The sequence below is a fragment of the Vanellus vanellus genome (assembly GCF_965231255.1).
Source record: "Vanellus vanellus genome assembly, chromosome: 5".
NCBI classification, from domain to species: domain Eukaryota; kingdom Metazoa; phylum Chordata; class Aves; order Charadriiformes; family Charadriidae; genus Vanellus; species Vanellus vanellus.
Genome location: NC_138910.1, coordinates 27,402,843 through 27,429,166, shown reverse-complemented (window position 1 = coordinate 27,429,166; position 26,324 = coordinate 27,402,843). Strand labels below are relative to the sequence as shown.

Below are 26,324 nucleotides of genomic sequence, written 5' to 3'. Positions count from 1 at the left end.
ATGGATAAGCATAACTGAAACATTTGTGTAGACTGTGTGGGTAATTGAAAAGCCAGCAGAGTCGTGTTCTTGTAGAATACCAGGAATGGATTTCCTCACCAGTTTGCTGGCGTACTTCACAGAAGAGCAGAGCTTCCAGGCTGATGAAAAGTATGAGAATTCACATAACTTTTCGTCATTTACGTTATTACCAAACTTTACAAGAATAAAGGAATAGTGAATACCTTATGAATGAAGGTATTCCCAGAGTGGTTGTAGTTTGGAACCGATTCTTCTATACTTGCTCCAGGACAAAACAGAACTTTGCAGAATGCTGTAATGTAGATCCTACACATAACACCAAAAAAAGAATTTCCTGTTAAAATCAGGGTGGCTACATAAAGCATTGTATAGTTAAATTCTGCAGAAAATAGCTTGCTAATAACGTAGGCAAGAAGTGTTAAATGTAGAGGTTGCAGTGGCTAAGTCATGTGAAAGGCTTTTAAAAGGGGAGTTATGCTCTTAAAATTCTCTCTAAATATTTACCTGTTAGTTACAGATAAGGCAAACACTGATTATTTTTTTCTTTCCTTCTTTGTAAGAATAATAATAAAATAATGAACCTGCTAAACAGTCCTAAATATTTCCACAAAAAGTATTATATAGTGTGCTGCAGACTTAGTAAATGGTAAATAGAGCTGTTCTAAGAGATTACCTACCTTTGCTGTCTACAAAACCATGTTTTTCTTTCCCAGGTCAGAAGGTTACTGTCCATGACAAAACAGAAATTAACCTGGTCTCCTTCCGTCGTACAATTTATCTTGCTATTCAGTCAAGGTAAATATCGTCGAATTTGTACACCTATAAGAGTAGTTCTTTTGAAATGGGTGAACTAGAATTTTCTTTCTAAATTCTTTTTTAGCGTGCAATTAAAGAGAGAGGGGAGCGTTCTTTATGGAGCCTGACCCAGTTGTATAAAGCAGGCTGTCTTGACACCCAAATTTTCATTCTAAGATAATTCCTGTTTGTTTCAAAATGTTTGAGTAGTGCACTGGGACTTCTCTGTGAGGATTGATGTAGTCAGAATTTTCTGAGCGAACAAAAGTTAGTGATCTTCAGGCTATACAGCATCTTAAGAATTTCTGAAAAAAAAAGTGACACACCTGAAGTAGAGATACTGTGGAGTTTCTCCACTTCAGAGGAGTAAGGAGTACTGCAGTGTGATACTTTTGAGGCCTGTTGTCATCTGCATTGTTTGGATAATATGTATACAGATACCAACCCTGAAGTGTACTGTATTTGTATTCATCTTGAGAATGAAATCCCCTTGCAGTACATGGCACAAAAAATCAAACATGGTGGTATAACTCCTGTGCCACCTGGGTGAAAGGAGAGATTGATGCATTTCATGCCGCTCAGTTCCATTGTTAAAAGTGGGCACGGCCCACAATTTTCTGCAGGTCTGAACCTGCATGAGGAGTGAGGTAATGCAGTTGTGGTATTGATAATTAGACGTGTGAATTTATACCATACTTAGATGTATGAAAGGCTCTTAAAGTTCTCAGAATTACTGTTCAATACTTTATTGCCATAGTTAAGTTTATTCATCTTAATACTTTGGTGCGGGGACGTACTTACTGGTAACTAAAAGCTTTCTATATGCAAGAACAGGATTGCAAAGAGGAGAGTGTGGTATATACTCTTTTTGGAGCTTAGGTAAAGTACTTGCATTTCAGTGTTTTTCAGGATGTTCAAAATAGGCTCACATGTTTGTGTTTCGCTGAGTTTTGTAAGATGATGTAATAGTAATAATGACCCAAGTCATCTTGTTTTCAAGCTATCTGCAAATGTAATGTCTTTGGATTAATTTTCAGGTAGAAACTCACGAAATAAAAAGTGTTTATTTAAAAAAAACAACGCCCCCAAACAACAACTTTTTGAATGTTAATGAGATACTTTATTTCAAAACAGTTGAAGTTTCACCACCGATGATCAATGAAACTCTGAAATGTTTTTAACATAGCGTATATTGCACGGACAGTGAGAAGTATTTTTTCTGTTATTGCAGCTTAGACTTTGAAGAATGTGCTCACAAATTGCTGAAGATGGACTTTCCCGAAAGTCAAACTGTAAGCCTTGATTCTTACTCTTTTTTTTTTTATTAGCATTATTAAGAAATAGTACTATGGTAGCATCTAGAATACCTGCTCTTATCCTGGGACCTAGCAAGCAGATGAATGAGAGTGAATCTCTACAGCTGTTGTTCCTTAAAATGAGCCTTGCAACCTCTAGAGCAAATAAGCTGACACATAAGACATTTATCTTGGGCAATTTCTCCTTTCTGTCAAGCAGCTCAGATGTTTGCTCATAGCCTGTTTGAAAAGGTTTGTGCGTTGGACTGTTGAAACACTTACCCTATGACAGAAGTACTGTAGCATGGCAGTCTTCCTCAGAGCTCTGTCTCTGAAAGGACTCAGAGTTGAAGATCGTATTTGTGGGCAGCTGTAGCCTTTATCAGTGGGACTTCAAATTTAGCATAGCACTAAAAGAATGTGTGTTATTGCTTTCACAGTCCTCTTTGAATAATAGTGTCTTGAAATAAAGCACTTGTAAGTATGATTGCTTTGGTGTAATCATGGACATCATCAGACAAAATCTGTTTTGTCTTCAGGCAGTGTGCGTAAGATCAATACAATTTGTATGTTCTCATATGAAGGAAACTGTCCCTCAGCTAGTACTTATACTAGATCCTGATAGACTATAAATGGCCAATTAGATAAACAGCTTTTCAGTCAGCTGTAAGATATCATCATGAGATTTGCACTTGAGAGAGCTGTTAATTTTTGTTTGGCTTTAGTTATCACTATTCTGTTGGGTATTTTTTGAAACAATGGGTGTAGAAGTAACCTTATTAGTATAATAGTAACTAGTAAGTGGAGATCCAGGCTGCAGTTAAGTGTTCTTTGAAAACTTGATTTAATCTAGTAATTGGAAATTGGTTTGCCTGTTATTTTTTCAGTTCTTCTATTTTGTTACTAAGCATTTTACCGGGAAGTAAAGTAAGAATTCAGATGATTGTTGTGTATTTCTTATTTAACTCTTTAATTCTGTACATGAAATGCAATACTAAGCATGTGTAGGATTATGATTCCCAATGACGCATAACCTGAAGAATTCTAAAGAGAAAAAAATCCTGTTTTCCAGCAAATCAGTTCAGCTATAGAAAATTGAGAGAACGATCTAGAAAGTATGTGCTAGATTATACAGTGGAGGTGTAACTTGTGTAACACTGCTTGTTAGGTAACTGCTCACAGAACTACTCAACTGTTGGTATTTAATACCATTGCAGTCAAATTGTCAATTTCTAACTATTCTGTGGGCAAGATCTACTCAAAATAACAAATTTAATGGGAGGAGAAAAAAACCCCAACCCATTAGTTGAAATCTTAAGTGCGTAAAAAACCTAGTAAATTTTCTTTTACCACTTTGTTATCTTTGAGATTTGATTTAATATTTGCCAGGTTATTTTCTTTTGCTCTCTGTGGATCCTTTGCTTGCTGCAAATAAAAATAACCAGACATACATAAATGAATTCGAGGTTTTACTTTTCATATACTTTATGGTGTGCTAATTTACTGAATATGATTTTTTTATATGTATATATTACATAATCCTTTGAAGGGCTTTGTTTCAGTCTTAGCTTTGAGGAACTTTATTTCCCCCGTCAATCACAGATGAAAGGTACATTAATGTTACTATATGCAAAAATCAATGTGAAAACATGTTCGTTTTTTTTTTTCCCTGCTGCACTGCAAACACAAAAATTGTTATTCCTAATTCTGTAGGAAATCTCTGAAAACAACTCCCATGTCTAGTTTTGAGACTTAAAGTATGGGTAAATTGAATATATATGGGACTGTTGGGAATCAATTAAATACAATGCTAACTAATTTAGAGTATAGTAGCTTTGTGATCAGCAGCACTACAATCTCTGAAATATTTCCACTGAATTTCATGTCTCTTTAGAGAACAAATGTTTGGAGGAGACAAAATATATTCCACCAGCTGTCTAGTCAAGTTCCTAGACAATATTACTTTGTTCCGTTAACGTCTCATTCCAACAGATTCTTCCCTATCACTTTGTGCTTTGGAAAATGTGTAAGTTTGACTAAGTGTCACAGTTTTTAATATTAAAATTTATAGGATTCTCTGAAAACTACTACATTTAGATGAATAAGAACTTACGTATTTAATTACTCCAGTTTGTGGTCTTTAGATAATTTATTTTGATTAGCACACCACCCTATTAAAAAAGAAGAATCTGAGATGATGTAGTTATGATTCAGCTGTAACTGCTATGAATTAGATGCTTTTAAAATAAATGCAGAATTACTATTTTTGGCACTTTGTCTGTGTGCAAGTATATATCTATCCAAAGTGAAAAATAAATTAGCATCAACCTATTGATTCATTACTAGTTGTAGGGATTACTACAATTCAGGGTTCAAAACTGTGTCTTTTATCACATGAGGCATCTTCTTTGTGCTGTTCTTCCCCCCCCCCCCCCCCCCCCCCCCCTAATAATCATCATTACTTTTCACCTCACCTTAGTCAAATATGAGGGTCCATTGTATGGACTTACAGCTAGTAAGGAGTGGTAATGGGAACAAAAAGGAAAAAATGAGGTTTCCTGATCAGTGTGAGAGCAGAAAGAACCACCAGGTACAGACAAGAAAATTATTCAAGGATTTATGGGGCTCAAGTCTGTCCATGTGGATGAAAAACTGAAGGCACTCATCAAGAATTTCTGGTTGAATTAACTGCCAGTTTCTAAACAAGAAAAAAATAATCTTTTATTCTTTCAAGTTAATGTCTTCTGATTGAAGCCTTTAGTGACTTGATTCCCACTATCTTCATTATCAAAACAAACAAAGGGATTATTTTTTTTAGCCATAAAGCACTTTCGTTTTGGTCTGTTTTTCTGAAAGCTTCAGCGACCTGTATTGCAGGATGATGTGTCTTTATAATGTCTTTGCACCTTATGATTCAGAGCTTTAACCAATTTTGAGGCATTCCTAAAATGTTTGCTGAACTTCTGGATGAATCTTCCAAGTCCGCTTATACTTGTAAGAAACTTACAATTTAGATCAAGTGTAGGAGAGGTGATAATGTCATAGTAGGCTGTTCCTTACAGTGAAGATGCTGTAGGTAAGAGGTGTTTCTCTATGCCAACTCCTACTGTGAATGGTGGTTATCATGAGAAGCAGGTACTAGTGTTTGACTGAAGTATTGTTTAATGGAGTTTCTATTCATTAAAAATCAGGTGAAACTTAAGTTTTTTGCTCAAATTAAGTCTAATTTTACAGTAAAGTTGTGTTTTCCTTCCGGAAGGCTTTAATTAATAAAATTGGCTTTAATTCATGAAATCAGATTTCTTAAATTCTGTCATCAAAACCTGTGGAAAACAGTCTTAAGTAGTGACTTGTCAATTAAATACAATATAAAAACTCATAAGAATACTCAAAACCTAAAGACGGACATGAACAGCAGTTTTGAGACTAATACAGTCTTAACTTTCTTGCACGTTATTTGTTCCATAAATCTTTATGTACAGAGACTTTTGGTGTGATTTAGCAGAGCTGAGTTCAGGAATATATTTAGCAGTTTTTATCAGTGGTTGAATTATCAGATTATTGTGCCACGTTAACTGCTGTCGACACAAGTGTTTGCTTAATACCAGTAATGGATCTGTCGCACAGCTCTGACTTGCAGAAAGAGGATTAAGGTTCAAATGGATTGTCTATGGAATAGAATAACATAATACTGCTCTCTGGCATTGCAGTTAAGTACTGGGTGCTGAGGAGAACGTCAGCAGTCTTTTTTTTTATTTACTAACCTAAAATTGTTTTGTTCTGACTTGAGATGAACACATTTTTCATTCTGTCATGAACTGAAATGCTGCTTTTTCAGAAGTGAATGATGCTGTTAAATAGAAACATCCAGTTAACTTTTAGTCTCCAGCTGTATATTCTTCCTCAAAATACTCCCTTATTTCCATCTCCACATCTTTTATTTTTTCCCATGCCCCCTTTTTTGGGTGAAAAGTTCGCCTACTACAGTGTCCTCTTTTTTTTTTTTATTTCTCTAGAAAACACCTTTTTTTTTTTTCCACAGTTTTCCAGATTCACAAGCTTGGGGTTTGTTTCCAGCTTTCCAGTTTTTCTCTTTTCCTTGACTTTTTCTCGTTCATTTATTTTTTTTCTCCAGGATTCTGGAAATATATCTGCTTCTTGTGAACTGGACCTTGTCTTTAAACTGTCCTTCTGATTACACTTGATCTGTTTCTTGACCTTTTTAATCCTTTTTTAGATGACTCCAGCATGTTCAATATTGTGTTCTGCATCAAAGGGACCCTTTTTTAGTCATTAGAATTTAAATCTTCTAAAATGTATTATTTTCTTCGTATTTTATTAGTCTCTGGTAGATGTAAGCAATTCACTTTCTTGTTTCTCTGGGGTTTTTTTGGTAACCTTTCAGGTTTCTTCTGTCTGTATCCTATATTTGGCATCTCATAGTTACCTTAAATGAGCAAAAGCATTACTCCTCTGTGATTCTGTGATTTTTACATTGCCTGTTCAATATAAATGTCCAGAAGCCATTTCAAAACTTTTTTGTCACAAATTTTCTTCCTGATCCTTTTTCACAGTCTTTCATATTATAGGATCCTCCTGTGCATGTTTTCTAGGTCCTCTCTTGTTCTACCACTGTTTCTAAAAAAACAAAACAAAGAAACAAACAAAACCACCAAAAAAACACAAACAAAAAAAAAAAGACCAAACCCTCTTGTAACTTTTCTCAGTTCTATTATGAGAACTTTTCCTAAATGTGTTACTAAAAGCCTGTTCAATTTAATCTTGTTTCTACTGTTACTATATTTGTTTCTTACAATCTCAGCAGATTAAATGGCATCACTGTCTGTCTGCTTCTGATTTCCCACCCCCACATTCCTTTGTTTCTGACCTGTTTCCTGAACTCTGTGCAGGAATGAAAAGCTTCTAAATTTTACTTCTTTACTATCCCTTGTGCTGACATCCATTCCCACTAGGGGAGTAGGTTCCGAGTGGACTCTTGCTCACCTACCGTGCCTCTGCTTCCTTTAGTTCAGATCTGTGCATGTTGTTACTGTAACTCAGATAGGAAGACAATTGAATGCATCTCCTGTGCATTGGGACTCTCTTGGTTCCCTGGTACTCTTCCATGTGGATTCTTAAGCTTTAACAAAGGGGTTTATTGCTAATTGTTGTTGTTGATTTGACTCGCTTTGGTCTCTTAGTTCTGCTCTTCTGCATTAGGCAGTAGTATTTATGTATGTCAGATACCCAGAATTTAATTCTCATCTGTTAGTTTATGATTATCTTTTTTTAAAGGAAAGGAAGAAATTCACATAGTTGAAATTCTTCCTTTCACAATAAATTTAATAGGAGGTGGCTTGCTTTTCTTGGTGTTATTTAGACCCAACTGAGGCCTGCAGATCAAAAGTTGAAAAGCTTTGTTGTAGTCTGTACTACAGCCTTTGAGAAGCTGTTCTAAACAAGCCTTACAGTTGCTGCTTTGGGCATATGTTCAGTCCTGGCAGAGCACGCTATTTCTTTTTTGAAAAGTACTGTTATTAGCTGCATTAATCTCATGCATTACTAAAAAATAAATTTTAAATAAATTAAAGCTAGTTAGAGGAGGATGTTATTGCCATTTATTCTGGCTTCTGAACTATGAGGAAAGCAAGCAAACAAACAAGCCCAGCTAAAATGTCAGAAATAGGCTTTTTACTTCATGCTTTCCCCTAAAAGATTTGTTGCCTCTGTTCTTGGAGGAGTGTATTTCAGTTTCTGATGTTTTTAGTTGAAAGAAAGACTTGAGGATCCTCACATTAATACAAATGTAGACAGGAGTGACAACTACTTAGCTAGGGAATTGATCCTTCTTTAGAAAAACATATGAGGAATATAGATTTTTTTTTTTTTTTTGAAAGATGCCACTGGCTAAAGACATTTAATTTTAAAATGTTCTTAGTGTTATTCAATCTGAAAGCGGAAAGGGAAATGTCTTACCTTGTTGCCCAGTCTGCCTCAAGGCAGGGGACCAACCAAAAAAACAACCAACCGTATACACTGGTCTTGCTCTTTGAAAATATTCCTAAAACAGATTGGCTTTTGTTCCTTTTTTTGATTGTGATGAGAACTAAATTTACGTACAGCGATGCTTGGGACGTTGATAAGTTAAATTAGAGCCTCTTCTTTTAGAATATCTGTTCTTCAATGCAGTTATCCCAGACAAAAGTAATGGGTCATAGGATATTTTTTTTTTACTTGAAAAGAGAAAAATAATTGTAGGCACAGTCTTCTTGAAAGAATTATGCATGCATTTGACACATTTTCATTTTTACAGGATGGTGTCACACTTGCTCAAAGCAGTCCTATTTGGAGGGGTGGGGGTGTCAGTGTCTCTCTTGTGCTATTTATGTGTAGAGTCTTGAAGATAACAGAAGTACTTAGTTTGACTTGACATTCAGTGAGAAAGTAGTCCAGGAAACTGGTATAGAGTAGGATGGTCTAAAACTGATAATTGTGTTCTGATCAATTTGATGATTTCTTAGATTCATTGGTTTCCTTTGTTACTGCAAGGCATCGCAACTGGTTGGTTTGGCAGCTGCACCGTGATTAGTTCACAGATTTGCTACTGCCTGTGAAAGATGATCATCCTCAAGCAGATTTCCTGTCTTTTGAAGCAGGACTTTTTGTGGGCCTGAGATGCTGAATGAATCGGAATTTCCATAATTTATCACTTTAAAAAAAAAAAAGGCACATAGCAATAACCTGACATTGAGGTCAAAAGTGTGTTTAATTGGATTTCTGTTAATGCATAAATTTCCTTTCTTTCCCTGCTTCTTTTGTTGTTGTTAATGTCTGGAAGTATAAGTCTAATGACATGGATACATCTAATTTTCTGAACCACATGCTATTTTAGCCTGGACTATCATAGCATTTAGTTCAGATTTTTCATTAAATTTAACTGTACTTCTTTTCAAATACATTACCTCAAATCTGCAAGTCCCATCAAATTGAGTATGGTATTATTCTTAAACTGCTCATGTGAATATCAGCCTGGCTCAAGGCGTGAGTTATCTTAGTTCAGGTGGTTTAGTATGATAAATAACACTAAAATATGAATTTATTGTATATTACATAAAATATAATATGGAATTAATACATCATTGTAAACATTTCTTAATTCTTTAAAAACATTGGTAGCTGAATGTTTGTAAGATATTTCAAAACTTTTGTAAGAAGTTGGCCCTCAGCCTGACTTTCTTTATGTTGAAAAGGACGATGTGTGATTACAGCTGTCTCTTAATCCAAGGTGCAGTAACTAATCCCTACCTATAGGACAGTTTCTTAAACTGTTTGGATGTCTTTATGACCTGTATGATTCTGGGATTACTTTTGACTGTCCATCAAGCTACAGGGTGTTCATTCAGTGGAAATGGAAATAATATATTTGATGCCAGTGACGTGTAGATCACAAGTTGAAAAGCAATCTGAGGTCTGTTCCTCAGGAGTCTTCAAAAGGTGTTGAAGAAAGAAAACTCTTATCAGTAGCCTTGAGTTTGAGGTGGGTCCACACTCCCGCTAGAAGTTTGACTTCAAGGTTTTTCAAGTCAAAGTGTTGATTTGTATACTTGTTTATATTATGTTACTGTCTGGCCATTTTACACTGACCAAAGTTTTTACAAGTTACATAGTATTTTGGACCTCGTTTTCACACATGTAGGAGCCTCAAAAGACTACATCAAAAAAACCCCAACAAACCTGCTTTTGTACACTGTATAGTTAGGATATAAAGTTTTGATAGACAGTGTCTTGCTTCTTCAGTGGCTTTAACTTGTGCCGTTGACATCTGTGTAATCCCTGAGGATTGCACATACAGGTGCAGAATCAGGATATTAAGTTAAAATTTGGAAAGACCCATTAGTGGAGCCAGTCTACCCTCTTTCGTTCTCTCAAGTTAATAATGTAGATTTCTTAAAATTGGAAACAGTTTCTAAATAGTTGGGTGGGTGGGAATGAACTAGCTGCTTTGTCTGACCTGAGATTTCTTTAATGACCTGAAGGATGAAATAGAGGTTACTCTTAATAGGCTTGTGGATCATACAGAGGGGGTGAGCTTTAACAGGAGAAATCATCTAAACATAGATGGATTCTTCAAAATATCACTTGAAATAATTAGTAGTGGATTAAAAGAGGTCTTTTAAACCATAACTATATGGGATGAAGTCCCAGAAAAGCAAGTTATGTTTTAAAAAGTACTTCTTTAAATACAGGATATCTATTAGATAAGATTATTTTTAGCACATGCTCATAACTTGTAATAAGTTTAATTTTTTCTGCTCTTAATGATGTTTGCTACCAGAAAATAATTTTTTAAAAAAATCTAAGACTTTCAACTATCTTGAATACTTAAAGCTTAACTGTATTTTTTATAAAGCACATGCAGCCTATTTTCAATGTGGCAGGTGATATTTATGTTAAACTATTTCCAATAAGCAAAAGTTTTCTCTAATTGCATATACAACATTTAAAGATACTAAGGAGGTAAAAATAGCCAGTTTCATTACGTAATTGGGAAGCTCATTGCCCTTTCTGTGTATGTTGTGGTGTTATGTTGCTGTCTCCAAAATGAAGGCATAGAAGGCATGCAGAATTATGCTATATTTGTGTGTTAGTGCTAACAGTCATTAGCTGGAATTCTCGACTAGACTTTGATCTTCCAAACATGTATGTATGCATTTAACCTAAGGAGATGGAATTGCTCGGCGGCATCACTTAAAACTAAATTTTGCATTTGTAGCCTTCAGGTGGACAGAAGCAGATGCTGTGGGGCTTTAATATATTATCTCACCAGACTCCTGTGTGTGTTGCAGACTTGTAGCAGTATGAGTCAAAAATATATCTGTCCTTATATCCAGTTAATGATTTCTGTGTAACATGTTGTAAGTCTGATTTGTGCAAGACTTTTTATAACTGTATTCAGCTTTAAGCCTACATTGCTCTAAACTTAAAACAAGCTGAGATAAAAAACAGTAAATAAAGGGACAATAAAAGTTGAGAAAGACCATTAGCTGACCAAACACAGGACAGACCCGGAGACAGCTATAGTAGCTGTTGAAAGCACTGCATGTGGTTTGCCAAGAGGCCACCTGCTACTGAAACGCCTTCCGTGGCTTTGCCAGCCTTGGCTCTAAGTGGTGATTCAACAAATGAAGCAGAGAAAGAGGAGAGATTCTAGAAAAAATAGGGCATGTCATGGCTACACACATTAAAATATGCAGCAGTAGAGAGAGCTTAAAGGTAGTAAGCGAAAGTAAAATAACAGTTTACCCGAGAGGAAAAAACGTAACATCTGTAAAAACAGTGCAAACATATAAAATGCAAGGCACTAATTTCACATAATTCCAATTTCACATTGATCTAAACCAACTTGTGTCCTTTACTAGGTTTGCTTCCAGCAAATCAATTCTTTTAGCTCCTTGTGTGATTGTAGAACCCAAGTGCAGGGATTGATAGTTTTGTATTTTAAGAGGCTACATTAGCTTACAGGGTGGGGGATGGCTCATGATTGCTCCAGCTTGTGTGTGCAGTGGATGGAAGAGAGCTGTGTGGCTGGCAAGGAGGGGAGGTGGAAATTGCATCGCTTCCAGCTGGGGAGGGGAGGGTGAGACCTCCTCTTGGAGGCAGCCTGTGGGGCAGCTCTGAAATGGCAGTCTTAGCCAAATGCAAATGTTAAAGAAAATAAATAGCAAAAAATAAGGGAAGTAAAAATGGAAAAAAAATGTAGTAACTGTGAAAAGGAACCCACGATCAGAAGGGAGTGAGAAAGCTGAGTTGCTTTAGCTCTTCTATTTGCAGTGAACATAGCCTTTGCGTGAAGCTGAGAGAATATAGAGTGGGCAGGTTGTGCTTGTTTTTTAAAATGGTAAAGCTGGGGGGAAAAAATGAGTCTCATTTTTCTGTCTTTTCCTAGTTTACCCTTTACCATCTTTAAACGTATCATGGTACTTGCCATGTTAGCTTGAGCCACAGTCTGTCGAAATCATTATCCTGTTTGGGTAAGAGCTAGTAGGAAATGTTTAGGGAGAACTGGAAGAAAAGCAGTGTATTTAGAGGGAGCTTTCTCCTCCTGTCTTAGCAGTTTTGGGAAGTGCCCTTTTTTTCCACGATAAATGATGAATTAAAGATGTTTACAAAAGATGATTCACATTTGGTATGGGATGTCAGATATTTTCAAAGCTTCACGATTGGATAGCTATACATACTTTCTTAAAGCTGAATAGTCACTTGTTGAGCATTGTATGAAAACTGTTAAAGAATATAGTATATAAATTGCCTGTAAAACTGGGGAATGAATTCACTGCATTCTTTAAAGCAAGTGATGGACTAAAAAACACAGGCTCTTCCTCCCATAAGCATCACCAGAAGTATTATCGTTGGGAGCACAGAAATGAGTTAACTAACCTTTAAAGCTAAAAATGAAGCTAGAATTGCTATGTGAACTTGCTGCATCTCTCAAAAAAATAATTAAATCAATTTAAAGTCTGTTAATTTTTAATCTGGAAGGCAGTTACTCTAGACCTAACCTCAGGTTGTTTTGATAACTCTAGCAAGAATGTCTTTGTGGGCAAATCTATTTTCGTGTGTGGGATTATTCAAGATACCCTCCTAGAAATCATTGTATTATTTAATTAAAATGTTAAAATATTTAATTACTGTAAACCACAGGGAATACCAGTGTTGTAATTGCATTTAAGATGAGGAAGAAAAGTAATTTGTTTTTCAAGTCTTGCTGACTTTATTAGCAGTGGCATCAGCACTTTACCCTTTTTATTGTTTAAAAACTGATTAACTGCAGCATTACTGTAAAACAGGATAATATAAAAAGTTAATATGCATTTTAATACATCACACTAACACAGTGTGACAGTGTTGAAAAGAATGCCTTTAAACACATCTGTAAGGTTTTATATGTTACTGCCTCAATATTTGGAGGGGGTATTTTTTTCTTGTTCAGCATGGTTTGCTTTTTATTTTTTTTTGAGTTTTTGTGATGAGAAAAATGTTGCTTTCTGGAATATGTACTTGGAAGCATGGCTTAAGTGGGAGAATATAAAATCTGGTATGTGTTACAGTAAACTGGTATAAGATATAAAGAGGACAAAATGCTTGAAATTACCCAATTTATTTTAATGGGAGTGTTATTAGTTTAAAGAGAAATTAAACTAATTGTGAGAGATAAATGACTTGACAGCTGAAAAACTATTTGGGAATGTCACAAATTGGTTTATGCTATGGAGTTGGTCTTAAGAGAAAATAATAATAAAAAAAAGTTAATGGGAAAAACTGCAGTCCTGTTTAAGTGCTGTGTATTTCATGGCTTTTATATAAAACATGGAATTTTCAAAGTTGGAAGGGACCTCTAGAGATCATCTAGTCCAACTCCCCTGCTAAAGCAGGATTGCCCAGAGCACATTACTCAGGACTGCATCCAGGCGGGTCTTGAAAATCTCCGGAGAAGGGGACTCCACAACCTCCCTGGGCAGCCTGTGCCAGTGCTCTGTCACCCTCACCGTAAAGAAGTTTTTCCGTGTATTTGAACGGAACTTCCTGTGTTCTAATTTGTGCCCATTGCCCCTCGTCCTGTCACTGGGAACCAATGAAAAGAGCCTGGCTCCATCCTCCTTCAACCCACCCTTTAGATACTTGTATGCCATAATAAGGTCTCCCCTCAGCCTTCTCTTCTCCAGGCTAAAGAGTCCCAGCTCTCTCAGCCTTTCCTCATAAGGGAGATGCTCCAAGCCCTTAATCATCTTAGTTGCCCTTCGCTGGACTTGCTCCAGCAGTTCCCTGTCCCTCTTGAACTGGGGAGCCCAAAATTGGACACAGTATTCCAGTTGTGGCCTCCCCAGTGCAGAGTAGAGGGGGAGAATGACCTCCCTCGACCTACTGGCCACACTCTCCCCTATGCAGCCCAGGATTGCATTGGCCTTTTTGGCAACAAGGGCACATTGCTGGGCCATGGATAATTTACTGTCTACTAGGACCCCCAGATCCTTCTCCTCAGAACTACTTCCCAGCAGGTCTGCCTCTAACCTATACTGGTGCTTTGCATTCTTCCTCCCCAGGTGCAGGACCTTGCACTTGGTTTTGTTGAACCTCATTAGGTTCTTCTCTGCCCAGCTCTCCAGCCTGTCCAGGTCACGCTGGATGGCAGCACGGCCCTCTGGGGTGTCAGCCACCCCACCCAGTTTGGTATCATCAGCAAACTTGCTGAGGATACACTCTGCCCCCTCATCCAGGTCATTAAGGAATATATTAAACAAAATTGGGCCAAGTATTCACCCCTGGGGGACACCACTGGTTACAGGCCTCCAACTAGACTCTGTGCCGCTGATCACAACCCTCCGAGTTCTGTCCCGCAGCCAACTCTCAATCCACCTCGCTGTCACCTCATCTAGCCCATACTTCCTCAGCTTTCTAATGAGGATGTCATGGGAGACAGTGTCAAAAGCCTTGCTAAAGTCAAGGTAGATGACATCTACGACTCTCCCCTCATCCAGCCAACCGGTTATAACATCATAGAAAGCTATCAGATTGGTCAAGCATGATTTACCCTTGGTAATCCATGTTGACCACTTCCAATAACTTCCTGTTCCTCAACGTGTTTGGAGATGACATCCAGAATGAGTTGCTCCATTACCTTCCCAGGGACAGAGGTGAGACTAACTGGTCTGTAGTTCCCTGGGTCCTCCTCCTTGCCTTTTTTGAAGATCGGAGTGATATCAGCCTTCCTCCAGTCCTCAGGCACCTCTCCTGTTCTCCATGACCATTCAAAGACAATGGAGAGTGGTCTAGCAATAACATCCGCCAGCTCTCTCAGCACTCGCGGGTGCATGCCATCAGGGCCCATGGACTTATGCATGTCCAGCTTGGCCAAGTGGTCTCTGACCCGGTCCTCCTCAACTGAGGGAAGAATCTTCCTCTCTCCAGACCTTCCCCTTTGCCTTCAGAGTATGGGAGTATGTTTGCTTCATTTGTCTTAATGTTTCAAAATGTGCCCTAAACCAGTTCATAACTGTATTACAATCTGTAATCTACATATTAGGTCAGAGGAATAAGTTTGTTTTTAAACTCGTCTATGATTACTTGCCTGGATCACTGCTCTCGGCTGGTGAAGGGGTCTGATCCTAGAGGAGAGATACAAAGCAGAATCCACCTGTGTGTTTCCTTCTGGTTCTTGGTTTGGTGTGTGAAAGAATAGGAGGTGGTAGCTGCCAGAGGGTGATTTGGTAATGATCTTGGGATGATGGTATTGGGGAACAGGAGAAAGGGAGCCAGACAACCTGTATTTCAAAAAGACTGGGTTTAACTGTTCTAGATGATTGGTATCAATGGAAGGAGAGCATCTGCGGTACTGCTGTGGCTGGGGCTTAGGTCCGTGTCCACCATGGAGACAGATAAAAATGGAAGGCAGGCTTTCGGTGATGGGGGATGCAGAAAAGTTTTGGGAGGCTAACGGAGCTGGGCGCCTTCTGCTCCTTCCTAGTCTAGAGGGGGACACGCTCTTATCGAGGGCAATTCAATATGAGCCTAAAACAGCTTCTTTAGAAAAGTTTCTCACATTCTCTTGGTTATAGAAAGTTTAGGCAGAGCAGCCTCCCAAGGCTGTGTTCAGTCTTTCTGAACATCATCCTCAGGCCTCTCTGGTGAAGCAATTGCTGTGAAACACTGTGTTCAACTTGCGTATGGTAAGCAGAGGTTGTGGTGAAAATTACAGCTGAATAATTAAAGATACTAGTATATACCAAAATCTACAGATACTTCTGATTTTGGAAATATGCTGCTAAGGATGCACATTGTAATTGAGTTTCCAAATGGCTCATCTATATGCCATTTTGGAAGTTGTAAAGGATCTTCATTTTCTATAAATGCAGGGATTGGTGCCGTTTAAAAAAAAAATAATAAACTGAACAACAAACAAACAAAACCAAAATCACAAAAAAAAAAAGCCTCAAAATCTTCCCTTTTTACCTTATAACTCATTTTTTACACTGTGGTAAAGTCAATTTGTAAATTAGTTATGACTTTTATGGCAAGGTGTACAATGTGTTAACTCATAAATTTTAGCTTAATCAGCAGAACAAATTTGAATGTCGAAAGTTCATATTCATGCCCCAGAATTTCTAAAACATGAAAAATCCAGAAAACTACTGATGTTGCCAATGAAGTTTTATTTAAATGCTATTGTTTCAAAGCTCACATCTATGTAAGGCTTTTCTCAATATTTTGGTACTTAGTAATGATGGTTTTTTGCTGTTACAGTGAATTTACCTAGAATTATTTTTTTTCTTAAACTAGAAAGAGCTCTGCAATATGATACTCGACTGCTGTGCTCAGCAAAGAACATACGAGAAATTCTTTGGGTTACTGGCAGGGGTGAGTTCTGTTTTCAGATTTTGCATAATTTTATTGGTTTACTCTATTTTTTGTGTGTGTCAAACTTAAAATTTAACCGATAAATAAAATTAATAGTCTTATATCATTCTGAAAATGGTTATATTGGTTGATTGGTTGTATTAGTTGATTGAATTAACATTTTGATTGTAATAAGCACAGTGAATGCAGAATGAGAGAGCTTGTTTTCTCTTTATATTGTTGCTTTTTTTTGCCTCCCTCTTTTCTCGTTATGATAGAACAATAAATCAGTGGCAAAGGAATGGTACTAAAAAGGTAAAAGTATTACGAGTTACCAGAAAACATCCTTTCTACAGTGCTGAAGATTAATTTTGGAGACTCCTGTCCTTTATCGCTTCATTCAAAGCTTTTTAGTAGATTTTATTTGGAATACAAGACTGAAAACTTACAGTCTTGGGGTTGTGGGTGGGGTTTTTTGTTTGTTTATCAGTAAACAGCTATCTGTTTGTGTTTGTGTGACTAACTGCTAATTTAGTTGCAGTTATTTCTTAGTTTTCCCTATCTATGATATTGACAGATCTGACTAGTTAAGATAAAATGCGTGTCTTCTCAAGGGAGAAAGTTATGCTGAAAGGGAGTGTTTTTTTCCATTTGTATGTTTTATCCAGTATTTGAGGAAATAATTCTCATAGTCAGTTACAAAGTGCTAACTATGTAAATCTATGTGTTGAGTAGAATTTAAGTGTTAATTTCTATGTTCTTTGGAATGTTTATGTCCAAAATGTCTTACCTCTGTGTTCCCTGCTGCCTCTCTAATTTTAAGTAGTCATTCAATTATGTCATGAAAAAAAAGTTACATTTGATGGGTTTAGCTCAGGTGAAAATACTGGATGTACGGAAGAAAAAAAATTGCTGCATAACTTGCTGTAGTTCAAAGTTGATAATTACTAATTTGCAATGCAGATGAATTTCTTGTTCTTACAAACTGCTGAAAGCAATAAAATGTATCCATTTAAAGGTATTTTCTTCTACAAGCGTTATTTAAAAGGAAAATCTTGCAGTAAATATTTGCACCATTAGGTCACTTACGCGTAGGTTATTTGCATGTCTTAATATCTTACTTAATCTGGTTGTTTAAATTGTACAATTTTGTCTCAGCGTTTCTGCATGTTAAAGAAAGAATATATGGAATCCTTTGAAGCTATCTTCAAAGAACAATATGATACCATTCATCGTTTGGAAACGAACAAACTGAGGAATGTTGCCAAGATGTTTGCTCATCTACTGTACACGGATTCAATCCCCTGGAGTGTAAGTAAAAAAGGCTATTGTAACAGATTTAGTTTTCAATAATTAATAATCAATATTCAGAAATAATATATGATACATTAGTTGTAGTATTTATTCCACAATTTGGAACTACTTGTACTTGTAGCAGACTGGATTATTTTAAGTATCTCCTCAGACACTGTTGAACAGTTCTCTGTTGCTCCATCTCCTCTTTCTGCCACCTGTGCATTGTCATCCTCCCTCACCCATTGTTAAGTAGTTGATTTAAGCTGTTATGTTGTGGAGCTCAGCCGGAATTGGTTGATTAAAATCTACTTTTTTTATAATTTTGAACTTTTAATCACCAATGTAAATAGCAGAACTAAACAACAAGCCTAAAGAAACCTTTTACAATTACCTTTAATATATTAAATTCAAAATTTTATATAACTATAAGAAACTTAAATAATAAAATGGCAATATTTTTAAGTGCCATTTAAATAAGGGCAATCTTGCATTCTGAGATACTTATTACTTCATTTTTAACTTTATATTATTATATCAAGGTAACTTTTCCTACTGTTTTATTCTTGTTTCACAGCTTTGTCAAACTGTCGTTCTTCAGGCAGACAGAAGTCAGTCCAAATTTTTCAGCTTTTTAGAACTTAAGTCCCAGGTCTTTAACTTCCCGGCAGTTCAACACACCGGATTTTCTCTTGTGAAGCTTTCCTGGATAAAATAAATCTTTAAAGAATTACTAGTATAAATATGATCAGAAACTGCTCTCAGGTGGTAGAAAAGAATTTTTGATGAAGAAAGTCTTGACTAAGAATTACAGGGTTTATGTAAGTTAAGTTAAAAAAATCAGTCTTTATTAGTTATTTCAGGAGGACCAGGGTTTTTAAGATAACTAAAATAATGTATGTTTAAACTTAAATGTGTTTTTTTTCTAACTGGTTTTCTAAATATTTTCAGGTTCTTGAGTGTATAATATTGAGTGAAGAAACTACCACATCCTCCAGTAGAATTTTTGTCAAAATATTCTTTCAGGAACTCAGTGAATATATGGGACTTCCTAATCTAAATGCAAGATTAAAAGATGAGTAAGTTGAAATTTTCTTTTCAAAACTGTAAATTTAATTAGTTTCTTTATCTGAAAAAGTATAGATAAGAACTCTGTTTTCAAGTTCAACTAAGACTTTAGTTCTGTAGCTGCAGTACTTCAAGAATAAGTTAATGTATAGATTTAGTCATTGCAGAGAGTCCTATTAAGCTGAGTATGTTACCATCGATTTGGGTTCAAGTATGTACGTGACTATTTGTAAGATGTATCTTCCACTTCCCGCCTCCCGCCCCGCCATGATAGTTCAGCTTGTATAGGAATTTTCCAAGCACAAGTCTATTTTTATGTATTGTCAGCTCTGTAGCCCTGTAATAAATGTTACTGTAGCTTCTTTTTCTGCCAAAAATTGGAATTAGTACTTATGTGCTTTTCTCTAATTTTTCTAGGATTAGTTACTAATCCTTAAGTATAGTGTAAATAACCCATTCTTTTAAGCCTGTGTGTGATTTAACGTGTTGCATTCTGGCAGTGTTCCTTTCAGTTGCCTATAAGATGGGATTTCTTCTGTGTGTGATGAAGAATTTAGTAGGTGGTTATGTAAAGTTAAACTTGAAAATATACTTTTGATACTTGTTTGATGGGATTTCAGTATAAGTACCCAGATCTGTGAACTTCCTGGTCAACAAGTATTATCCTTTGGTGTCACAGGCTACTGCAATTTCACAAGTCTCTTCAGGGCCTCACAGAATCAGGCTTTCTGTTGTCATAATGTGACAGTATGTATGCAATTCTTCTGTGTGTGAAGAAGCTTATGCTTTCATAAAAGCGCTAGTTTTTAAATAGCATTTTGCTCAGTTCCATCACAGGCACAAACAATGAAAGTATTGAAAAATGCACGAAGAGAAAAATTTTGCTATTTCTTTTCACTTTATTAATGTCAATGCAAATTAGTGCTAAGCTGGCATGGTGTTTAATTTAGATGTTTCTTTTCATCAGAACATTGCAGCCTTTCTTTGAAGGATTGTTGCCTCGGGATAACCCAAGAAACACTCGCTTTGCCATCAATTTCTTCACTTCTATTGGCCTTGGAGGACTAACGTGAGGAACACATTTCTGATTTTATATTTACTTTCCTTCCTTCCTCTCCCCCTGGCCAAAAATAAATAAAATTGAAAAAAAAATTTTTTGTTGTTGATTAGGGATGAATTACGGGAACATCTTAAAAATGCACCAAAGATGATAATGACACAGAAACAAGATGTTGAGTCATCAGATTCCTCTTCATCTTCAGAGACAGACTCTTCCTCAGATTCTGATTCAGACAGCAGCAGTAGTAGCTCAGAGTCATCCAGCAGCAGTGACTCCTCATCTAGCAGTGGCAACAGCAGTGACTCAGGTATTTAAGCACCAACTATAACTATTTGTTTCTCTTTTATTTCTGTACACCTATTTATTTCTATGTATACTTGTTTTGAGGAAAAACTAGCTATAAACAGTGTTAGTTCCTGTGCTTTAAAAACTAATAATTTTTTTAAACTTTAAAAATATTAAATATTGTTCACGGAAACTTATTTTAGAATTTAGAAAAACTGAGTTTCATGTTTAGAGACTTAAATATCTGAGGAACATTGTTTTGTAGATTACTTTTACGCAGTTGATACCTGTTGCACGGTACTATCACTTCAGTTTAGTGTAGGACAGAGGGATTAGAGTTGTTCCCTATTAATATCTGTGGGATGCTTACTGGTGAACTGTAGAGACTAATGTCTACAGCTCTCTTTTGCTTGGCTTCATTCAGTGATCTTGATACGGCTTGTGTCCTTCCCTGTAAATATGTGCCTCTTCATGGGTCAGAAATGACATTGTTCAGTTCTAGCTGAATTGTTCTCCTTCAAGCTTCCATTTCTAATTCTTCTTCAGGAAGAGTTTGTGTGGTGATGTAGTGAATGTTCTTGTCTGTAGAGAAATCTTCAAGGAAGAATTATCTTTTGCTGACAACTTAGTATTTTGTAGTTTTATGCATTGTAATTACTATTTAGCATCTTATACCATCCTGCTGATGCAGAACCTTCTATTTGACATGAAGTGTCATAAACATTGCTTAATCTATAAAGTACCTGCTTGTATGAGTTAGTGTGTGCAGTCTCCCCCACAGTATATAATGTGAGCAGATGATAACACAGCATGACTTCCTATAGTACAGAAGCTTGCTGATTCAAAGTTAATTTGATTTATTACGTGCCTGTGAAATGAAAATGTTGATTAATAAAATAAAAGCAGTGTGAACTGCTCGTGCTCTGGAACTGCATTTTTGTTCTCCATTGCAATCTTACTGCACAAAGTCTGATTTGTGTGTCATCACATTAATCGCATTAATGACGACAAAGCACTAGAGGAGGGCACAGTTAAACAGGGTCAGAGGAGGTGTTAGTTTAGCAAAGAGCCAGATGGCCCTTGCATAGACAGCTGCAGCTCTGCTGAGCTGCTTGATAGGAACCAGAGAGGTAAGTCTTTAGTGACAAACCAACTGAGTCTGCAGTCTGCTAGTATGAACACTTTATTTTTCTAAGTTTAAGGCCTTCCCTTTTACTACTTGTCCTTTCTCCATTCATGAACGCAGTAATTAAAACTTGTTTTGATATCTTTGCAGCCTGGTTTCACTTTTTTTTTTATCTTGTTCTTGAGTACTTAAATACAGTGGTCAGAACACTAATTGGAGGTAACTATATTCTTTAATGGTAAACTTGGCTGAGGTCGACTACTGGGTATATCTCCAAGTCTTTGCAGCTTTTAAAATCTTTAAAATAACTTTGTAGAGTTGAAATATTTTTTTCAGAGGAATGTGCTATAGTATTTCAGTGTTTTAACAGTGCAATATGTAAGAGAAAACAGAAGAACTGCCAACTATAAATTGAGCATAGAGCTAAACTAGAGATTACTGTCTCACTAACAGTTAATGTGTGTAACTTTACCAGTTAGCTCAGCGCTGCTCTGGAGTGGTCATTCCAATTGAAACAGGACCAGCAGAAAACTAAATTTTACTGTTATCAAAGCAGCTTATTCCTTTGTATTTACTTTCTCAGGTCTTTTTCTGCGTTCTGGTGGATGTAAAATAATAGGGAAGATACTGCTTAAAAACCTTAATGTGTTAAAATCCATCTGAAGTGATCCATAATCACGTTTTATCAGAATGCCAGGAAGCCTTAGTTCAGGCATCAGACTAGCTAGCTGCTGTAGAAACTCAGATATTTTATATACTATTAAATCAATTTATGGCTCTGTTAGTTTCAAAAAAAAGATTAGAAACAGCTGATATGATACCACAGTTCATACAATAAGGTGAATTATGGTTATTCTAAGTGGCTGTAACTTTAGTCTTTACTGATAAATAGTGTCGAGTGAAATCTAGAGGTTCCTTATAAAGAGCAAACAGGAAGAGTAAGGCCTCTTCCACTGAGATGAGCACTATTGTGCATTTAGAAATATACAAGTTCTAATCTTAAATTGTTGACAAAGCTGTCGCTGTTCTTCTGAGAATGAGCCAGCGGGCCATTGTTGTGTTGTTGCAGTACCACTACCTCATGCCATTTCAGCTTGCCTTTGTTTCCTCATAGGGTAGCGTTGGAGATTTTTCTCCATCTGCTGTTTTTAATCTCTGTTGACTGATAAGCTTTTCCAGGAAGTAATTGGAAAAGTAAATGATTTGAAGAGACACTATGGTCTGGGAAAGGTGATCTTTCAAAAAAAAAAAAAAAAAAAAAAGTCAACAAGAGGCTGATGATGGGTAGAGGTTCTCCAAAGTCAGGCATCCCTTGCAGCAGATAGCTTAGGGATAAAAGCCCTTCTGATGGATACTCGTCAGGGGCAGCCACATTTGTACAAATTTGAGTTGTTCCCTTTTAAGCAATTAACTGGGGGGGAGGGGAGGAAGCAAGGTGGTTGGAGTTTTGTCAGTGCATAGAATTTCAAATCCTTTAAAATATGAAACCAAAAAATTCTTGGATCAACAGGCTTACAGTTCTTATGTCAGATTCCATTTAGTGAGTTACTCTAGTGCTGATGCAACTGCTTAGTAATGTTTTGCGTTCAAGTGCAGATTTGTTGGGGTTTTTTGTAACTTGAGGAAGAAGTTTCTTATTGGTTTGAGCTGCATCATGTATAGGCATTGTAAGTGGGATGAAATACAGAAAGCTATTTAATTTCTTATTTGTATGCTCTTAAGCTTTTGGGGTGATGTGTTGTGACCTTGCTTTTTGTTAACGTGTGCTGCTTGTGTTAATAACAAGTGGAGTTACTGAGAAACATTGAAGCTTCGAGGAAAAAAGAAAAGTAATCGTAGGCTTAATAGTCAGTTCACACTTTTATGGAGAATTTCTCTTTATGTAAACTAAAAAGCCAGTAATGCAGACAGACATTTAATCAGTACCTGTTCAATTAAAGAATGGGTGAATTTTCCCCCATTCCATGAGACCCTCAGTTGGGGAGGGGGAGGAGCAATAAAATTGAAGCTCATTATTTTGAAACCTTTATCCAGATACATACCCATAAAAGTGTTCTGACAAAAAATAACTCTGGAACTTTCTATGTAGTTTAACAAGTTAAGCAGAATAAATTAAAAGGCAACTTTATTCCCATAATTTGTTATAATTTCAGATGTTCCTAAAGCCAAAAGAAAACGAATGCAAAAGAAAAATAGAGAATCTGATAAAGTTTCCAGGAAAAAACAAGAAAGGAGAAGGAAATCACTTGAAAAGAAACTGGGAAGGAGGCAGCAAGAAGAAAGAAGTGATACTGAGAGCAAATCAGAAAGAGATCACCGAAATGTGAGAGAATCACACAGGAGAGAAGACGTATCAAAGTATCATCACAGAGATGAGTCCAATGGCAGAGACAATTACCATAGCGGGAAGGATAGGAGCCATGAAAGAAATCAGGATCTAGAAAATAAACACAGTAATTCAAAACCGAAGAAAGCGGAGAGAAGAGTTTCTTTGTCTGATGATGAAAATTACAGACACTGGAGCAAAGATAATGGACATCGCAGTAGAAAAAGAGAGAGATCAAAATCCAGAGAGAGAGCCCGCAATAATTCAAGTCCAAGAGAGGAGGAACAAGAAGACCGATACAGAAATGGTTCAGAGAAACACCGAGAGAAGTACAACCGTTATTCTGACCAGTACAGAGAATCCAGAAAGAATGAGGACAGACGAAGGGAGAACTCCCCACATAGACGAAAATAATAACCTAACCAGAGTTTGAAACAAATGTGCATTTCTGAGCTGTTAAAACTGTATTTTAAAATCTATTAATGAACTTTCTTTAAAAAAGATTTTGTACAAAGTGATAGTTTGCATTTGTAAATTTTACCAGACTTTTTCAAATTTTCAGTACCACTTTTTTATTACTGTTGCATTGAGTCTTTCTGTTAAATTCTTCCTTTGGAAAGACGAAGCTGTTTATTTTGTGAATAAAACCATTCAGATCTCGGTGAAATGAGTGTTTTTGTCGCTTAGTTTCAAATATTTGTAATCGTAACTTTGTAGTCTAAAAAACATTGGGTTTTAACTTTGCTTGTTAACTGGAAGTCAGATACTGAGGTGATAAATGTAAAAACTTCAGATTACAATGTGAATGTTACATGAGAAGGCTTTACAAAAAATTTCAAACATTAGCATGAACACTTCAGGCATTCTGTAGCTATATATTCTTTCGACTTCGCAAATATGAAAGCAAGTTTGACCAAAATGTTCAGGAAACACTTCCGTTGATTCTCTTTTTTTTTTTTTCTTCAAGAGTTAAAAATTGGGAAAGCAATATTGCTGTTTTAAGTGTCACATTTGAAAGTGTGTCAACTTGTTCTGTTACTTTTCACAATGTTTTTTAATATTGTAACATCCTGAGCTAGTTACACTTGTGATCTTAGAGAGGGGGGGAAAAAGTTGGTTTGGTGTTTTGGTTTGGTTTTTTTGGGCTTTGGGGGTTTTTTTGTTTTTTTTCAACTGAGTTTGATTTTAAAGTCATAGACTTCAACTCTAGCCCTACAAAGGAAGTGTTTAAGGAACATCTTTCCCAGCATATAAAAACCCAAGAAAATTAAATAAGAGGTGTTTCAAAGCTTTTTAGACTATTTGAACTACATGGCTTGAAGTGCTCAAGTTTATTAGAAGCAAAGCTTACCAAAAAAATAGCAGTTGCTGCAGTAGTTTGTAATATAAAATTGTTCTACCTGGAGTAATTTGAAGCAACTTAGCTCAACATTCATTGTATGAGTAATGAATCAATCATCTGGTTAAGACTGTAAATGCCATTAGTAACTAAGGAAAATTTTGAACTTTTTCAGCATGAAATAGGAAATAGTGTGGACACGGTCAGTAGGAAAGAGGTGATAGTTGTATATTATGCAGTTTTTATTGCCGTAAGACTACATTTTTATACTCTGAAATGACGCAATTGCTGGGCATATGAGAACTTACACATTTCATGTGTAAATCATATATTTCATCTTGTATAAAGCATAGAAAATATAGTTAAGCTGTTTTATAACAGAAAATAGAACAATTCCTAAGGGAATAGATCAGTTTTGCCTAAATCTTGTCACAACATTTTTCTAAGAGAAATGTCACATTTTTTAAATTTTATTCTGTATTTAACAGAATTTATTTCTACAAGCTTTCATGTAATAAAGCATTTTCAGTCAAAAGCGTTTGCATGCAAGATAAATTCATATTGCAGAGAAAAAAAATAAGGTTTCTATCTTGTTACACCACACAGCTAAAAATGCTTTAGTGGCATCATGAGGTATATGTTATTTAAACTGTGGTGGTTTTTTGTCCAACACACTTCTCACTTTCAAAATGATTTGTGCATTTTGGCAGTGTGTGTTAATTCCAGGAAAACTTAATTTGAAAGAATGCTTTCTAAAAAGAATTCTGCTGATAATTGTTATGCTTCTTTGATAGCTCTCTGCAAACATTATTGAAAATGATCTGTACTTTATAATGGTTTAATTGTACAAACTTACTTAATTTATCTAGAGTAATACTCCCCTTACTATGTTATGGGTTTAATAGCATAAATTTTATTAACCCATAACTTTTGAGATACTCTGTTCAAGTTTAAAAGCTTGTCAATTACATAGTTAATAAATGGAACTATATTAAAACAATAAATATGAAAACATAAAACATCTATTACAAAATAAAGCATTTAATCTCTGACATGCACATCAGCATATGCCATCTTAAACTTCTCCAATTTTTTGTTATTTCATGCTAGCTGATAAAAAATACTGTGCCCTTTGGTGAAAAAAGGGGGAGGGTGAGATTAGAATTTGAGCTGGGGTCTTAGCTGCATTTACAATTTCTTAGTGGTGATTTTCTTTTTTTTTTTTTTTTTTTTTTTTATTTCCAGAAATATTAATAGATATTTAATAGAATGACCTACTAAAAATTGCTGGTATTTTTGCCATTACTGCTCTGAGCATGTTGACG

At 36.0% G+C, this 26,324-nt stretch overlaps 1 protein-coding gene across 1 annotated transcript in view; it reads left to right on the top strand.

Moving 5' to 3' along the window:
- The window catches only part of CWC22 (CWC22 spliceosome associated protein homolog), a 34,731-nt gene extending 10,410 nt beyond the window's left edge, over positions 1–24,321 (top strand). Inside the window, exons 12-19 of the mRNA XM_082483728.1 lie at positions 735–816; positions 2,048–2,108; positions 16,446–16,523; positions 17,661–17,813; positions 18,747–18,874; positions 19,831–19,932; positions 20,034–20,230; positions 23,488–24,321. Coding sequence (XP_082339854.1) covers positions 735–816; positions 2,048–2,108; positions 16,446–16,523; positions 17,661–17,813; positions 18,747–18,874; positions 19,831–19,932; positions 20,034–20,230; positions 23,488–24,074 — 1,388 coding nt within the window. The 3' untranslated portion in view covers positions 24,075–24,321. The remainder of the gene's footprint in view (positions 1–734; positions 817–2,047; positions 2,109–16,445; positions 16,524–17,660; positions 17,814–18,746; positions 18,875–19,830; positions 19,933–20,033; positions 20,231–23,487) is intronic.
- Positions 24,322–26,324: the final 2,003 nt, after the last annotated feature.